Raw genomic sequence first — 17,282 nt, 5'->3', positions numbered from 1 at the left:
AACTATCATATTAATATTAATATTAGTATTAATAAATAGTATTATGGACGGCACAGTTGTGCAGTGGTTAGCATTGTCACCTCAGCGAAAAGGTTCGGGGTTCGAATCCGGGTCTTAGCCTTTCTGTGTGGAGGCTGCAGGTTCTCCGTGTGCTTGCGTGGGTTCTCTCGGTTCTCCGGCTTCCTCCCACCATCCAGAAACCTGCATTAATTGGTGATTCTACAAATGTCTGTGAATGAGAGCGTGAACGGTGTGTGTTGGCCCTGTGGTGGCTGTTTGTCCATGGTGAACCCTGCCTTTGCCCAAAGTGATCTGGGATAGGCTCCGCCCCCCTGTGACCCTGTTCAGGATAAAGCAGGTATAGATAATGGATGACAATATTATTATTATTCCTTCCGTAGATGATGATGTTAATATTTATTAATATTCCTTCTATAGATTATGATATTAATATTAATATGGCTTCTATAAATTATAATTACAATATTAATAAATATTATTGTTCCTTCTGTATAGGATCATATTATATTATATATGAACATATTCATATATATTATATGAATAATTCATCATATTACTTCTGTAAATGATCATTTGAAATTTTATATTTATTAATATTCCTTTTGTACTTGATAATTTAATTGTTTAATATTCAGATAGTATATCAATATTTATATATATATTTACATATACTGTATATATTTACATATATATATTTAGTCTGTGGTCTCATCTGTTCTCATCATTCACAGCTGAACAGATGTCCAAAAGTCAGACAGAGAATTGATCACCTAATGATATAAAATTTTATTTTCTGACATTATAAATAAAAGAAAATCAAAGCAGCTGTTTGTTTGGATTTAAAATGAATTAAATAATTTGTTTTTGTTCGGGGAGCAACGATTAAATTTTATTTGTACACAAAATCACAATAGAAGTTATTTCAGGTCACGTTACACAGGACGTCCTTAAAACAGAACTTTACAACATGATGGAGACGAACACAATAATACAACAATAGAAATTATTATAGATAATAGAAATCGTTATGGATTATAGAAACTATTGTAGATTTCAGAAAGATTCAGATGCTCATCAACACTGAGATCATCCTCATCAGACGATCGGCTTTTTCTCCACTCTGATCGTCTCGTAGGTGTCGGAGCTGCGAGAGGACAGACCCTGCAGGACAAAGAACACAGAGAGACACAGGGACAGACAGAGACAGACAGAGAGACAGAGGACTCATCACCTGATGTTTGTAAAAACACCGTCAGACTGTATTTCTGTGTTTTCAGTTTTTCAGAGGATTTTATCCGTTTTAGTTTTGGAGTCTCACCGCGTACACACCGCCATCAGCCGGCTGCTTCTGAGGGACAAACAGAGAAAAGAAACTCTTCATCAGACAGAACAGAGGAGGAGGAGGAGGATGTTCAGCTGCAGGTTGTCTTGTCAGCTGAAGTTTAACAGAGCCGCACAGAAACAGGAAGTGACACAACGATGTGTGAAGAAACGGGAGGAAACTGTGACGAGTCAGAAAGCTGGTAGTCAGCTGAGTTCAGGAAGTCAGAGTGAAACATACGGAAGATTCACAATCACAACTGTTCTTCATCAGCTACAATAAAACAGATGAAACTTTGATCTCACCTCAGAGGGAACAGCTGATCTGAAGTCTGAACACATCTAAAGAAATAAATCAGAATATTCATCACGAGCAGGAAATCAGGCTGAAAACCCTGAAACAGGGTCTGAAGCTTTTATTAAAAAAGTGACGAATAAAAAAACATAATAAACTGTTGAAATGTTCCTATAGACATGACCAACGTGTGTGTGTGTGTGTGTGTGTGTGTGTGTGTGTGTGTGTGTGTGTGTGTGTGTGTGTGTGTGTGTGTGTGTGTGTGTGTGTGTGTGTGTGTGTGTGTGTGTGTGTGTGTGTGTGTGTGTGTGTGTGTGTGTGATGTTCCTGCCTCACCCTCAGTCTGCAGTACAAGACGGTGAGAACGACGCAGTAGAAGGACAGAAGCCCGTCCAGGATGTAACAGACATTCATGTCTCCAAAGGCCTCTGCGCACACACACACACACACACACACACACACACACACACACACACACACACACACACACACACACACACACACACACAAACACACAGAGTTAATTTTCTTCCTTCCAGTCAAATCAACATTTCCTAACGATGAAGATGATGAAGATAATGAAGATGAAGATCAGACTCTCACCGGCTCGCTGCAGTAGTTTGCTGGCTTGTTGCTCGTCGGCTGTCGTCGTGTCTCTGAGCAGCAGTGAACAGGAAGTCAGCGGCTCTCTGTCCGGTCTGATGCTGTGAAACCACAGAACGACCTCATTCTACAAGTTCCTCAAAAACAGAAAAACCAGCAGCTTCTCTGTTCGTGGAAAAAGAGAAACGTCTCCGAGCACAAACACCAACATCCAACAGTTTGATCCCAGAAAATAAAATCAGCTTTTTAAAGTGACTAAAAAAAGAGACAAACGACTGTAAGGAAGAAACACTTTAATGATGCCGAGCACTCGACAGGCTACACAAGGAAATACACAACACATCACAAGGAAATACACAACAAATACACAACACATCTTTGTGGAGTGGGCTGGAAGAAATCACCTGCTCCTGAACGTGGCCAAGACCAGAGAGATGGTGGTCGACTTCAGGAGGAAGACGACGGCTCCACAACCGCTGAGAGTTCTGGGAGAGGAGGTGGACATGGTGGAGGAGTACAAGTACCTGGTGTCTCCATGACAACAGACTGAACTGGAAGACCAACATCAACGCTGTCTACAAGAAGGTGATGAGTCGACTCTTTTTCTTGAGGAAACTTCGATCCTTCAATGTGTGCAGCGAGATGTTGGAGATGTTCTACCATCTGTTGTGGCCAGTGAACTGTACTTCGCTGTGGTCTGCTGGGGGGAGAGGTGGTGGGGTGAGGGGGCATTGGAGCCGGAGACACCAACAGACTTAACAAACTGGTGAAGAAGGCCGGCTCCATCATTGGCTGCAAACTGGATAGTCTGGAAAAGGTGGTGGAGAGGAGGACGCTGAACAAACTATTATCCATATTGGATAATCCTGACCACCCTCTCCACCTGCTGCAGGGACAGAGGAGGACGTTCTCCAAAAGATTCCTCCAGCTCCGCTGTCACAAGGACAGATATAGGAGATCATTCCTGATACAGGAGATCATTCCAGATACAGGAGATCATTCCTGATACAGGAGATCATTCCAGATACAGGAGATCATTCCAGATACAGGAGATCATTCCAGATACAGGAGATCATTCCAGATACAGGAGATCATTCCTGATACAGGAGATCATTCCAGATACAGGAGATCATTCCTGATACATTCCTGATACAGAGAGATCATTCCTGATACAGGAGATCATTCCTGATACAGGAGATTATTCCTGCTGACCGCAATTAGACTGTACAATAACTCACCTCTGGCAAAATCCATCACAGTACAATAACACTGTTGTCTGTGTTTCTTGGTTGTTTGTATATAATATATATAGATATATACTGTACTGTATATACTGTGCATTTTATATTTTATATTTATATTTTATATTTTTTACTGCTATTTTATTGCTTTTCTATTGTTCTATTATTATCTTATTGCTTCTGTATGCTGCTGTAGCGAAACAATTTCCCCTCGGGGATTAATAAAGTAAATACCTAACCTAATCTATCTATCTATCTATCTATCTATCTATCTATCTATCTATCTATCTATCTATCTATCTATCTATCTATCTATCTATCTATCTACTACCTACCTACCTACCTACCTACCTATCTATCTATCTATCTACACATCATCCGTCTCCCTCAAAAGTAAAAAATTCAGAAAATAACATCATCATAACTTAATCACCTTCAAAATAATAGAAAACCAGTTATTATTTTAAAAAAAATGTCTAAGAAAGCATTAAAAAACATAATCTGATGCACTGATGCAGAGTTAAGACTGAGTGACAGCTGAGTGAACGCTGAGTGTTGACTGTATGTAAGAAGACGGCGATCAGCTGATCAGATGAGCTACAGTCACACGTCTGCTTTGGGATTTCTGCTTCATCAACATAAAGACAAGAGCTGGTAATTCAACTCTTCATATACCTGGTATCACACCTGGTATCACACCTGGTATCATGGGTTCAGGACAGGAAGTAGTCCGGTGGTTTCAGCCAAAGAAGAAGAACAGCAGAGAAACGTCCCCTTCAGAATAAAAGGCATTTTTACATCATGTTGTAAACACAGACGAGGTGAAAGAGGAGGAGGCAGACACGCTCCTCTGACACGACCTCCACGTGACCTCCACGTCCAGCAGGAGCGGGCGAGGGAGAAGGAGACGCGTCACACCGACGTCTCCGACTGCAGCCTCATGACGAACTTGTGGCTCTTCGGGTCGATGAACTCCTCGCCGAGTCGCAGGAAGGGGAGCGGCGTCACCGTGACGACCAGGGAGAAGTCCAGCCGTCGCAGCGAGAAGACGAGACCCTGACGCAGCACTGAGGTCACCGGCTCCTCACTCACCAGAGTCCACTGACGCCACCTGCCGTTCTGCTGCTGGAACTGCATGGTGGGGCCGGGGGTGAGGTACCGCTCCAGGAATGCCTGGGAGGGAGAGGGGGTGTGGGGGGATTGAGATGAGGAACCAATCAGCAGCTTGGTCAGTCCAGGTGTGATGGACCAGGTGTGTGTTTATGTCTGTGTGTGTGTGTGTGTGTGTGTGTTAGTGTGTCTGTGTGTGTGTGTCTGTCTGTGTGTGTGTGTTAGTGTGTGTGTGTGTGCTTCCAGTCTTCTGTTTTTATTTCCTTTTCTTCCGTTTTATTATTTCAGCTCCTGTCTGCACGTTGAAACGGTTCATTGTTGAGGTGAATCACATCTGGATGTTCCTGGAGGTCAGAGGTCAGAGGTCCTGATACCAGGCGCCCCAGAGCTCGGCCCCTCCTCCCCCCTCTCCTTCCAGACGGGACACGCTGCAGCAGCCCCGGACTAGATCCAGAACCTCCGGCCTACAGTCGAAGCTCCTCTTCCTCGTTATCTCCTGATGAAGACTCCGCTCTTCCTCGCACGTTGGTCCGGTGAGAACAACCACAGGCCTCAGAGGCTCCTAAACTTCCTGCAGTCTCAGACAGAAAGGCGACCGTCGTCCTACCGACTATTGTTTGGAGTCGGTAAAGCAGCCCCCCCCCCCCCCATAGAGGAAGACTCCGGACCGCCATGATGAAGAGTTCAGAGGAATCCAGACACTTATTAACAGATGATCTTCAGTTTTATAATTATAATATTTAATATCATACTAATTGGTACAGAAAACATGGAGATTATTAACAGCTGCTTAAAGTCTCCACATATTCAGTTTACAAATTTTCATTTTTCAACTAAACATGAAGTTTATCCAAACGGGTCCTTCAGTGTCCTGCCATTTTACTTCCTTCCTGTCATTTCTCTCCATGTTGTCTTGCTTTAACAAGCTTCCTCCTTTAAAGAGACATTTAGTGATTTATTCTATTTACTTATTCAGTGAAACCGACTGATGTCTGACCACATTAACGCAAAATGGTAAAATCATGACTTTTAATTTGAAAACAGGAAATGAATAATATAATTTGTGGTTCATCACAGTAGTGCTGATGATGATGTTCACCGTCTCCATCAGTGATGCTGCTTCCCCTCTCTCCTGCTCACCTGAGGAAGACCTCCCATTACAGGAGGATGATGTCACACTTGCGCTGGAGTCAGAATGAAAAATTAACTTTATGTGTTAAACTCGAAACACTGAAAGAAACAGAAGCCATTTTTATTTCTTCTTCAAGGCAGAATTTTGATTCCCGACATTAAACGAATATCAACAGAATTAAAACCTTCCAGAAGTCATTAAAGAGAAGCAGCTTCCTCACAACTCATCTCAGACATTTCACACGCCAATCAAACATTTTAGACGCTAATCAAGGACTCAAGAAAAAATTTTCTCCACTCAAATATCACAATATGTGAAACTGCAGAGTACACGCACACACACACACACACACACACACACACACACACACACACACACACACACACACACACACAATTATACACATTAAATTACACACTCTCCCACTAATGCTTATGTTCAGTATCTGTCCTGTGACACAGTAAACAAATATAAACATCTTGTCCACCGGCTTCCTGGTTCCTGACCAGTGTTCTGACCCTGATGAGTCCAGAACCGTCCAGTCTTCAGGTCAGGCCTCACCAGGTGAGTCTGAAGGAAACCTCAGAATGTTGAAGGAAGAAGTGTACTACTACATGTAGTAATACATGTAGCAGTAGTACTATATGCAGTAGTACATGTAGTAGTAGTAGTAGTAGTAGTGGTGGTGGTCCTCTGGGGGTCAGTAGGTGGCGCTGGTCGGCTCCCTCCCAGAACTGAACAGGATGTCGGCCTTCGAGCTGATTATGTATGTCAGGAGGAAGGATGTTAGCAACACGCCGACGCCCACACCGAGGGTCAGCATCTGGAGGAGGAGGAGCAGGAGGAGGAGTCAGTCATCATGTCTGAGACCAAACAGTCCTCAACATTGACACCATAATGTTTCTAAGTGGGCGGGGTTAACTCTCCAACCAGGAAGTGGTCTCATCAAACACGAGCTGGTTTTATAACTTCAGGACACTGAGCTGTCTCCATGGTGACAGACAGATGTGTTGTCTCTAAGTTACCTCCAGCTCATGACTCGCCACCAGGAAGATGCGTCCTTTGATGCTCTTCCAGCGCGACTCGGTCCAGGTGGAGAAGTTGGAGGAGGTGTAGTCTCGGAGGTCGAAGGCCGGGGACAGAGCTCTGGACAGACGCACCGTGGAGCGCACGCACACACCGGCACTGGTACCGGTACTGTTGGGACGGGCTGGACCCTGAACCCACATGTAGGAGAACATCTGGAGGGGCGAGGTCACAGGGGGGAGGGGGTCAAAGGGAGGGGAAGGAGGAATTAACACGTTTCAGTGTGTGGTTCTGGTTTCAGATTCTGGTTTCATGTGTTAAATGTGAGCTGTTGTTGTTTCTCTTGTTTTGTCCATTTGTTTGTGAATTGTGGACTTTTATTTTGAAGGGCTCACCCAGTGGACATCTGACAGACATTTTTGATGAAACTTCTTGAGTTTATTTTCTGGCGTTTTTAGATTAAAAAAGAATAACAGAATATTTCAGATGAGTTTTCCTCTAATAAAATGTGTTGCTGTGTCTCACATGTCTGCTGTCCTTGTCCGTCTCGTCCTGTCTCTGGTTCTGGCAGTCGTCCTGGGTCACGTTGACGGTGCTGCCCGTCAGGTTGGCCAGCAGGTACTGGACCAGCAGCGTGGGCTCGCTGGCCTGCTGATGCACGCCGACGTAGAAGTTGGTGGGTCGGTCAGCTGACAGGCACAAAGCACAAGACCTTTAGTTTCTGGAAATAAAAAAGCGCACAGGCAAACTGCAGCCGGCTGAGGACCGACCACAATAAATCTGTCTTCATGGCAACAATGATAACAGGGCTCATATCTGGTTGTTTAAATGAAATGAAAGTAAACAGATGGAAGTGCAGACTTTCATCATTATGAAGATTCAGAGGAAGAACTCACTCAGGTGACTCAGGAGGTCCGACGGGACGAGCTGCTGGAACCAGGAGTTGTTGGACTGAACCAGGAAGCTGTAGAGCATCTGACTAACCTGAGAGACAGACATGTCGGCTCACTACACTTATTCATCTTTGATTTCAGGATGAAATCAGTTCAAAGCACATCTCACGGAAAGAAACGGAACAAATTCACACACAACAGCATCAGAGGCAAAAATATCGTCACGATTCAAACCACCAATATTACAAGATCAATATTTGACTTCTAACGTAATAATATCATAACAAAGGTGTTGGTTACTATCTGAGCGTCTGCATTGATGCTGGTCAGCTGACTCTCCGCCCCCCCCGCCTGCGTGAACAGAGCTCGAGCCACCAGGGTCGCCGCCGCGGTGAGAGCCTGAAGGACACAAGCATCAGAGAGAATCATAAGAGCTGCTCGACATCATCTGTCCTCCTCAATAAAACCAAAGGGCTGCAAAGACAGCTTCGCTGTTACAAAGATTTTAATCTGATAAACATACAATCTGCCAAACTGGAAATAGTCACAGTTTAATGGACATAAACAGCTGATAACCACCGAGCAGTGACAGGACGTCTCCGTACCTTTGCAGTGTCGGTGATGAAGTCCAGCTGCTCCTCCGGTGTCAGATTCAGTGGGTACGAGACGTTCAGATATTCTGCGTTATCATACATACTTTCATAGTACCTGCGCACACAGAAAGGGAAGTCACACCTGATCCCACCTGGTTTCCAGGTAAATGGATGCAGAGCTCCAGGTAAAGGGAGGAACTCACCTGTTGGTGAAGTTGAACCGGTGATTCTCGATGACGACACCGGGGATCGGCCGAGCTCGCAGGAAACGCTGGAAGGATGAAGGGGGGAGGGGCTGAGAAACTCCGGGCTCCGCCACCGACATGTTTAGATCAGTAGCAGCTGACTGCAGGTTACTGATGAGCTTCCTCACCTGCAACGGATCAGAGAAGAGGACGAGTCCCCGGAGAGTTCGGATCAGAGAAGAGGACGAGTCCCCGGAGACACTCTGGTGACTCGTCAACAATTTTGAAAAAAATTTCCCCTCGGGGATTAATAAAGTAAATACCTACCTACTCCTAACAGACACTAACCTCTTCATTGATGCTGTCGTTCCTCCGAGAGACTGGATCAGAGTGAAGCCACAGCGTGGAGTCAGGTCGGACTCCAACCTGGAGGAAGAGTTCTTCATCATCATCATCATCACCACCACCACCACCACCATTATTATCATCATCATCAACTTTAAAGTCCACAGTACATCATGTGTGTACTTTATGGAGGACAGAGACAAACATCTCTGCGCTTCAGTGAAGCTGTATTTCAACAATGTGGACTACAACTCCCATGATCCCTTTGTGCTCCCACATCACCTTCCTGTTTTGTTTTTGCATTGATTGAAGGCCCCCTGCTGGCAGACGTTACACACTGCGTGTACCTAACAGTCCTCCACTGAGACAGGAAGGGAGGTGTGCTCACCTGTCCCACCTCCAGCACCGAGTGGATGTTGTCCAGGTCCACAGCAAACTGACTGTTGTCCATGTCGTACACCATCCTCGAACTACCGATGTAGTCAAACGTCTCCTGGGGTCAAACAGGACATGAGTGAGACTGGCAGCACGGAGGTCACGTGTGCAGACATGACAGAGAGGACACGTGTGCAGGACTGACCCCTTGGAAGAAGGTGTAGAGGATGGTGCGATTGGGCGGAGCCTCTTGGGTGGCGTTACGAAGAGCGTGAGCAGCAGCCAGCAGAGTGACGAATCCTGAGACTCCACTTTCTGCTCCTGGAGCTACATCAAAGAAGAAGGACCTGCTGTCCAGCTGCAGAGAGGACATGAGGACAGGAAGACAGGAGAGACAGAAGGAGGACAGGAGAGACAGAATGAGGAAAGGAGAGACAGAAGGAGGAAAGGAGAGACAGATGGAGGACAGGAGGAGGACACTAATAATAAATGTAGTCCTCAGTGATTGTGGTCTGGAAGTCTGGAGGTCTGGAGGTCTGGTGTTCTTGAGGTCTGGGGGTCTGGAGGTCTGGGTTTCTGGTGTTCTTGAGGTCTAGGGGTCTGGGGGTCTGGTGTTCTTGAGGTCTGGTGGTCTTTAGGTTTGGGGGTCTGGAAGTCTGGAGGTCTGGGGGTCTAGGGGTTGGGGGTCTGGAAGTCTAGAGGTCTGGAGGTCTGGGGGTCTGGAAGTCGTGGGGTCTGGTGTTCTTGAGGTCTGAGTTTCTGGAGGTCTTTAGGTCTGGGGGTCTGGAGGTCTGGTGTTCTTGAGGTCTGGGGGTCTGGTGTTCTTGAGGTCTGGTGGTCTTTAGGTCTGGGAGTCTGGAGGTCTGAAGGTCTGGGGGTCTAGGGGTCGGGGGTCTGGAAGTCGTGGGGTCTGGAGGTCTGGTGGTCTTTAGGTCTGGGGGTCTGGAGGTCTGGGGGTCTAGGGGTCGGGGTCTGGAAGTAGTGGGATCTGGAGGTCTGGTGGTCTTTAGGTCTGGGGGTCTGGAGGTCTGGGGGTCTAGGGGTCGGGGGTTTGGAAGTCTGCGGGTCTGGAAGTCTGCGGGTCTGGAGGTCTGGAAGTCGTGGGGTCTGGGGGTCTGGAGGTCTGGAGGTCTGGTGGTCTGGAAGTCATGGGTCTGGGGGTCTGGATCAGAGGACTACATGTCCCAGACTCACCCTGGCTGCAGCGATCACCACACTCTCCCACATCTTATGTCCCTTGGCTGAGTTGTTCAGAGGTCTGCTGGAGGCCCACACGTTGTAATCACCCAGTGGGTCACACACCATCTCTACAGGACACAACATGAACTCTGGTGAACAGGTCCAATACAAACAGTCCAGTTCTCCACGGAAAGGAACGATCTGGAGTACAGGGAGGTCATCGCTGACTTCGTCCACTGGTGTTGATCTCAATCACCTCCGGATTAACGCCAGCAAGACGAGGGAGATGCTGATTGATTTCCACAGGAAGGAAACACCAACTCCATCGGTGAACATCCAGGGATCGGACATGGACATTGTGGACACTTATAAATTCCTGGGTGTTCACCTCAGCAATAAACTGGACCAGTCGGACAACACAGATGTTCTCTCAAACGAGGACCAGAGTTGACTCCGTCTGCTGAGAAGACTGATGTCCTTTGAAGTCTGCAGGACTCTGCTGCGGACATTTTATGACTCTGTGGTGGCGTCGGCCATCTTTTATGCGTCGGTCTGCTGTGGCTGTGCACACAGAGGGACAGGAGGTCAAAGGTCAGCTCTGTCCTGGACAGTCCTCTGGACTCCATAGAGGAGGTGGGGAGAGGAGGATCATGGACACCACCTCTCACCCACCATGAGACTGTAGGAGCTTGGAGCAGCTCCTTCAGACTGCTGCACCCTCAGAGCAAGAAAGAGCGCCACCTGCAGCTTGTTTGTTCCGACGACTTTCAGACTTTTCAACACCACAATAAAATAACGTTGCACTGTTCATTTCATTCCACAGCACCTGTCACTTTACATCCATCATCCAAGCTGTATTTATTTATTTGTAGTTTATGTTTTTGTGTGTGTACTTATTCATTGCTCTTATTTTTTTTCTAAAATAATAATTTTGTATCTATCTTATTTCCTATATCCCATACGTATTTGTAAAATCTAATCTAATCTAATCTAATTCTAAATCTAAATCTCAAAGTAAAACTACAAAGAATTATTGGATTTCATCGTCTACGGTTCATAATATCATTAAAAGATTCAGAGAATCTGGAGAAATCTCTGAACACAAGGGACATGGCTGGAAACCAATATTGGATGGTGGTGATCTTCGGGCCCTCAGGCAGCACTGCATTAAAAACACACTATTCTGGAGTGGAAATCACTGCATGGGCTCAGGAACACTTGTGAAAACCATCATCTGTGAACACAGTTCATCGCTGCGTCCACAAATGATGTTAAAACTCTCCAAAGAAGAAACCAGATAGAAACATGATCCAGAAACACCGCCGCCTTCTCTGGACCGAGATCACTGAAGATGGACTGAGGTGAAGTGGAAAACTGTCCTGAGGTCTGATGGATCACAATCTGAGATTCTGTTTTTATTTATGTTTTACACCACGTCCACCTGTTTTTGAAACACGGTTGTATACCTGTCTCAGACTGAATGTCATGTGAGACCTGGTGGTTGTAATAATTGCTCACCTGGGTTGATGCTGAAGTTGATGTCGTTCCTCCTCATGCAGGTGGCCGTGTTGGTGACGGCTGACATGTGGGAGTAGAGCTGCATGGCACACAGCGGGTAGCGAGGCCTGCTGCCGTTCACCGCCTGGTTGTGGTCGAAGTAGCACTGCAACAGAGAAGAGATGTCTCAGAGAGATCTACTGTCCAACAGCAGAAACCTGTCACCTGTTACCTGTCAGGTGTGTGTCTGTTACCTGTCAGGTGTGTGTCTGTTACCTGTCGGATGACCTGCGTATCGTTGTCGTCCTTCAGGGAGAAGATGGGGAAGTCGTACTCCTCATAGGACAGTCCGTTTCCTAGCGGGTTCCACAGTGTGGTGTTGCAGTGGGCCATGGTCGGGTCGTAGGTGTCAGAATACACACCTGAGGAGAAGAGACAGCGGTGAGCCTCCAGGGGGCGCTGACAGCGTGAGGAGGGTCTCTACAGGTTAGTTTAAGAACTCTGAATCAACTGAAGGGCTGGTCCAGAAGATGTTCGACCTCCTGATATGTTCCAGGTTCACTGATCCGGTCTGTTTACTTCCAGTCTGATACTGCCATGAAGAACTGATGGAGGTCGTGCAGCTTTAAAGACACCATGCTCTGCGACCTTTGACCCTGGAAGCTGGAGCTGTTCCTGCTTGTCAGCAGCCATGAATGCATTATTTTGCTTTTAATTCTGTAAAGGAACATTCACTTCACTCCTTTTAGAGGGAAATGTCCCTTTAATACATGACATTACAGTTTAACAGTGAAGCCTAGTTTATCAAGTAGGACAATCTGTTGTCATGACAACATCCAACTGTTTCTGTCTATAACACTGTTGCACTGATAAAATGTGACAGGTCAGTGATAATAATCTCATAATTTATAACGCTATAATAATATAAACTTACAGGTAGTATAGTATTCAGAGCACTTACAGATACTTGTGTACTTTTACTCTAGTGCAAGTGTGAATCTACTGCTGAGTCGGCAGCTCTTCAGGTTTCAATATTTTAATGTTAATATTCAATATGTGAGGTAACATTATATTATTAAGTTCAAGAACATCGAAACTGAACAGTTTCAGTTTTTATATGTCAGCGAGCATCAACAGGGCTGGTTGTATATGTGATGATGACAATGATGATGATACTAGTCTGTATTTGTACAGCACCTCTCACATTTACCACTGAGGTGGTTCTGTTCGGATCCGACTGCTGCGTGTTGTTACAGACGTGAAGTAGGCGAGATAGACGTTTCATCAAATAAAACTAGAACATACGAGATGAGGTCTGTGACTCTTCTTTGACACTTTAACCCTCACAGGTGAATCTTAAACATGAGTCACAGCGTGATGTCATCAGTCATCAATAATACAGAGATGCAGGTGTTGCCGTGCCGACCTCACCTGTGTTCTCGTTGGGACAGGTGGTGTGTGGAGAGAAGCCCTCGGCTGGATTTGTGCTGGGTGCCACAACAACAACCCCAGCCACCCTTCTGGGGGCACCCTTCAGTTTCATCATGACGGACCTGACAGGAGGCGGGTCGAGCAGGTGATGCAGGTAAAAGCACAGGTGAGAGGTGGGTTAGATTCTTTAGAGCTTCAGGTGTTTCCTGAGAGCTACACAGGGACGATGCATCAACTCCATCTTCCTCTATACACAACAAATGCTGTCGTAATGTTGTATAAATGCTGTAGTAATGTTATATAAATGTTGTAGTAATGTTGTATAAATGCTGTATTAATGTTGTAGTAATGCTGTAGTAATGTTGTATAAATGCTTATAAATGTTGTAGTAATGTTGTATACATGTAGTAGTAATGTTGTATAAATGTAGTAATGTTGTATAAATGTAGTAGTAACGTTGTATACATGTAGTAGTAATGTTGTATAAATGTTGTAGTAATGTTGCATAAATGCTGTAGTAATGTTGTATAAATGTAGTAGTAATGTTGTATAAATGCTGTAGTAATGTTGTATAAATGCTGTATTAATGTTGTATAAATGTAGTAGTAATGTTGTATAAATGCTGTATTAATGTTGTATAAATGTAGTAGTAATGTTGTATAAATGCTGTATTAATGTTGTATAAATGTTGTAGTAATGTTATATAAATGCTGTAGTAATGTTGTAGTAATGCTGTATTAATGTTATATAAATGCTGTAGTCATGTTATATAAATGTTGTAGTAATGTTAGATAAATGCTGTATTAATGTTGTAGTAATGTTATATAAATGTTGTAGTAATGTTATATAAATGTTGTAGTAATGTTAGATAAATGCTGTATTAATGTTGTAGTAATGTTATATAAATGTTGTAGTAATGTTATATAAATGTTGTAGTAATGTTCTATAAATGCTGTATTATTGTAGTAATGTTCTATAAATGCTGTATTAATGTTGTAGTAATGCTGTAGTAATGTTGTATAAATGCTGTAGTAATGTTCTATAAATGCTGTATTAATGTAGTAATGTTATATAAATGTTGTAGTAATGTTATATAAATGATGTAGAAATGTTCTATAAATGCTGTATTAATGTTGTAGTAATGTTATATAAATGCTGTATTAATGTTGTAGTAATGCTGTAGTAATGTTCTATAAATGTTGTAGTAATGTTCTATAAATGCTGTATTATTGTAGTAATGTTATATAAATGCTGTATTAATGTTGTAGTAATGCTGTAGTAATGTTCTATAAATGTTGTAGTAATGTTCTATAAATGCTGTAGTAATGTTGTAATGTTCTATAAATGCTGTAGTAATGTTATATAAATGATGTAGAAATGTTCTATAAATGCTGTATTAATGTTGTAATGTTCTATAAATGCTGTATTAATGTTGTAGTAATGTTATATAAATGATGTAGAAATCTTGTATTAATGTTATATAAATGATATAGAAATCTTGTAGGAATGTTATCTAAATTACGTAGTAATGTTGCAGTAATCTTATATAAATTATGTAGTAATCTTGTTGTAATGTTGCAGTAATTTTCTTTATAAATTTTGTATAAATGTTGGAGAAACTTATTTTTACAAACACTTCCTCCAAGAACTTTTATTAGAATAAAATAAATGTTGAATCAGATTCAGTGCCTGAGTGAAGGAGACTGTCAGCTGTACCTCTGAAAGAGCCCCGCCTCCACGATGACCATATAAGGAGGGTTGGGGCCAGGAGCTCAGGACCCAGTCCAGGTCGTCCTCCGATATCAGCACATGGAGGACACCAACGTCACCTGACAGAGAGGCTGAGACCACAGAGAGGATGAGACACAGGATGAGACCACCGGGACAACAGTCCCTCCACCGGGACAACACAAACAACACAGTAATGATGCGTTGTACTCACACTGGCAGCCGATCTGGTGCGTTGCGTTCAGCAGTCTCACACAGGGCACGGTGTAGTTCAGGGAGACATAAATCTTCTTTTCCACCGAGTTGCTGCTGACACCTGAGAGACAAACATGACGTGGAGGTCAGGACACACCTGGTCTGGTTCATGCTGCACACCTCACATGAAGTTACACCTGTATTTGTCCTTAGAGACGAGATGAGATCAGTGGACAGATGTGGTCTCACTGTGAAACCTTTAACTTTAACCACTGTGAAAGATGCTGGATCCATAGGAAGACCAGGACCTCTGAGTGAAGGGGACTTCAAAGACCACTTCTCTACTGTCCTGCTCGGTGTCCCGCTCGGGTGTCCCGCTCGGTGTCCAGCTCGGTGTCCCGCTCGGTGTCCCGCTCGGTGTCCAGCTCGGTGTCCCGTTCAATGTCCCGCTCGGTGTCCCGCTGGGTGTCCCGCTCGGTGTCCAGCTCGGTGTCCCGTTCGGTGTCCAGCTCGGTGTCCCGTTCGGTGTCCCGTTCGGTGTCCAGCTCGGTGTCCCGTTCGGTGTCCAGCTCGGTGTCCCGCTCGGTGTCCAGCTCGGTGTCCCGCTCGGTGTCCCGCTCGGTGTCCCGTTCGGTGTCCCGCTCGGTGTCCAGCTCGGTGTCCCGTTCGGTGTCCCGTTCGGTGTCCAGCTCGGTGTCCCGTTCGGTGTCCAGCTCGGTGTCCAGCTCGGTGTCCCGCTCGGTGTCCCGTTCGGTGTCCCGCTCGGTGTCCAGCTCGGTGTCCCGCTCGGTGTCCCGTTCAATGTCCCGCTCGGTGTCCAGCTCGGTGTCCCGCTCGGTGTCCAGCTCGGTGTCCCGTTCGGTGTCCAGCTCGGTGTCCAGCTCGGTGTCCCGCTCGGTGTCCCGCTCGGTGTCCAGCTCGGTGTCCCGCTCGGTGTCCAGCTCGGTGTCCAGCTCGGTTGTTCTTCCGTCGCAGCAGCAGAAACAAACAGGTTTCATCCAGATAAATGGTGTTTTTCTGGGTCACCGACATGCCGAATTCACCAGCGCACCTTAAATATATGAAAAGGGGCTTCCCTCGTTCAGTGTGTGTCAGGTGACCATTGAACTACATAAAACTACAAAGACATACATGGACTTTGGTATGACTTTGCGGCATTTAATCGCTCGAGCTCGTTTTGGCCGCAGCGGGAAGTCACGCTGATGCTGAGCTGCTTTTACGGGCAGTCTGTGACTTCGAAGTCCACAGAACGGCTTCGTTTTAACAGAAATTAAATGAATGCTTGACTTCTAGTTGATGGAAAGGTGTCAGGAACTGATGCCACACTGAACTCCATTATAAAACCTGGATAAAAAAAAAAAAAGCAGCAGCGGAGATTAAAGGCAAACCGGGCAGTTTAGCTAACGCTAATTAGCTTAGCATCAAGCTAACACCGAGCACAGAGAAGTCCGTCCAGCTCACGGCCGGAGACAAACACACAGTTCGACTGCAAACAGGCATGTGGAGAGACACTTCAGCACCAAAACACAACTTACCAATGAAAAACAAACAAACTATCAAATTAATAACCCATTTCTTCGACAGCAAATCCATCTTCCTGGTTTGAAAGGCAGAGCCACAACAGGAAGTGGTGACCTGAGGAACATCCGGGTTCCGCTCCAGAAAGAACACCGACTGTCAAAACGGATCCCGAGAGAGAAACCAGCCTGCAGAGCAGACGACTTCTTTTTCCTTTTAGTACGAACTACAGCTACACTTAAACAGCACCTACTGTTGTATGTAGCATGTCTACAGTTGGGACAAACTACTTCATCAAAATGCGTCTTGAACTTTGACCCACTTTGTTATATTCGTGACGTTTGTATTAAAAAGAAAAAGGATGCGATTTGGAACGAGTAGGCTTCCTTTTAATGTCTCTTCTTCTTAGTATATGTAATGGAACATACTAGATAGTATGTTCGTGTGGATACTGGAACATACTAGATAGTATGTTAGTGCGGATACTGGAACATACTAGATAGTATGTTAGTGCGGATACTGGAACATACTAGATAGTATGTTCGTGCGGATACTGGAACATACTAGATAGTATGTTAGTGCGGATACTGGAACA

The 17,282-nt window shown here is 45.0% G+C and overlaps 1 protein-coding gene across 1 annotated transcript; it reads right to left on the bottom strand.

Annotated features, from left to right (window-relative positions):
* Positions 1 to 5,818: 5,818 nt before the first annotated feature.
* On the bottom strand, positions 5,819 to 16,811 carry ncstn (nicastrin). Its single transcript, XM_069708945.1, is given in 18 exon segments — positions 5,819 to 6,545; positions 6,748 to 6,963; positions 7,274 to 7,437; positions 7,645 to 7,732; positions 7,942 to 8,040; positions 8,247 to 8,349; positions 8,438 to 8,607; positions 8,768 to 8,845; positions 9,153 to 9,257; positions 9,345 to 9,497; positions 10,334 to 10,446; positions 11,837 to 11,981; positions 12,092 to 12,237; positions 13,247 to 13,368; positions 14,963 to 15,012; positions 15,014 to 15,087; positions 15,189 to 15,290; positions 16,705 to 16,811. Coding segments are annotated over 18 exon segments (2,109 nt in total). The 5' UTR covers positions 16,763 to 16,811; the 3' UTR covers positions 5,819 to 6,422.
* Between the last annotated feature and the right edge of the window lie 471 nt (positions 16,812 to 17,282).

Source organism: Brachyistius frenatus, unplaced genomic scaffold, assembly GCF_029030835.1.
Source record: "Brachyistius frenatus isolate BFR_SWC_R1_liver_20210118 unplaced genomic scaffold, ASM2903083v1 Contig_79, whole genome shotgun sequence".
Lineage (NCBI taxonomy): Eukaryota > Metazoa > Chordata > Actinopteri > Embiotocidae > Brachyistius > Brachyistius frenatus.
This window is presented reverse-complemented; position numbering and strand designations above follow the sequence as displayed.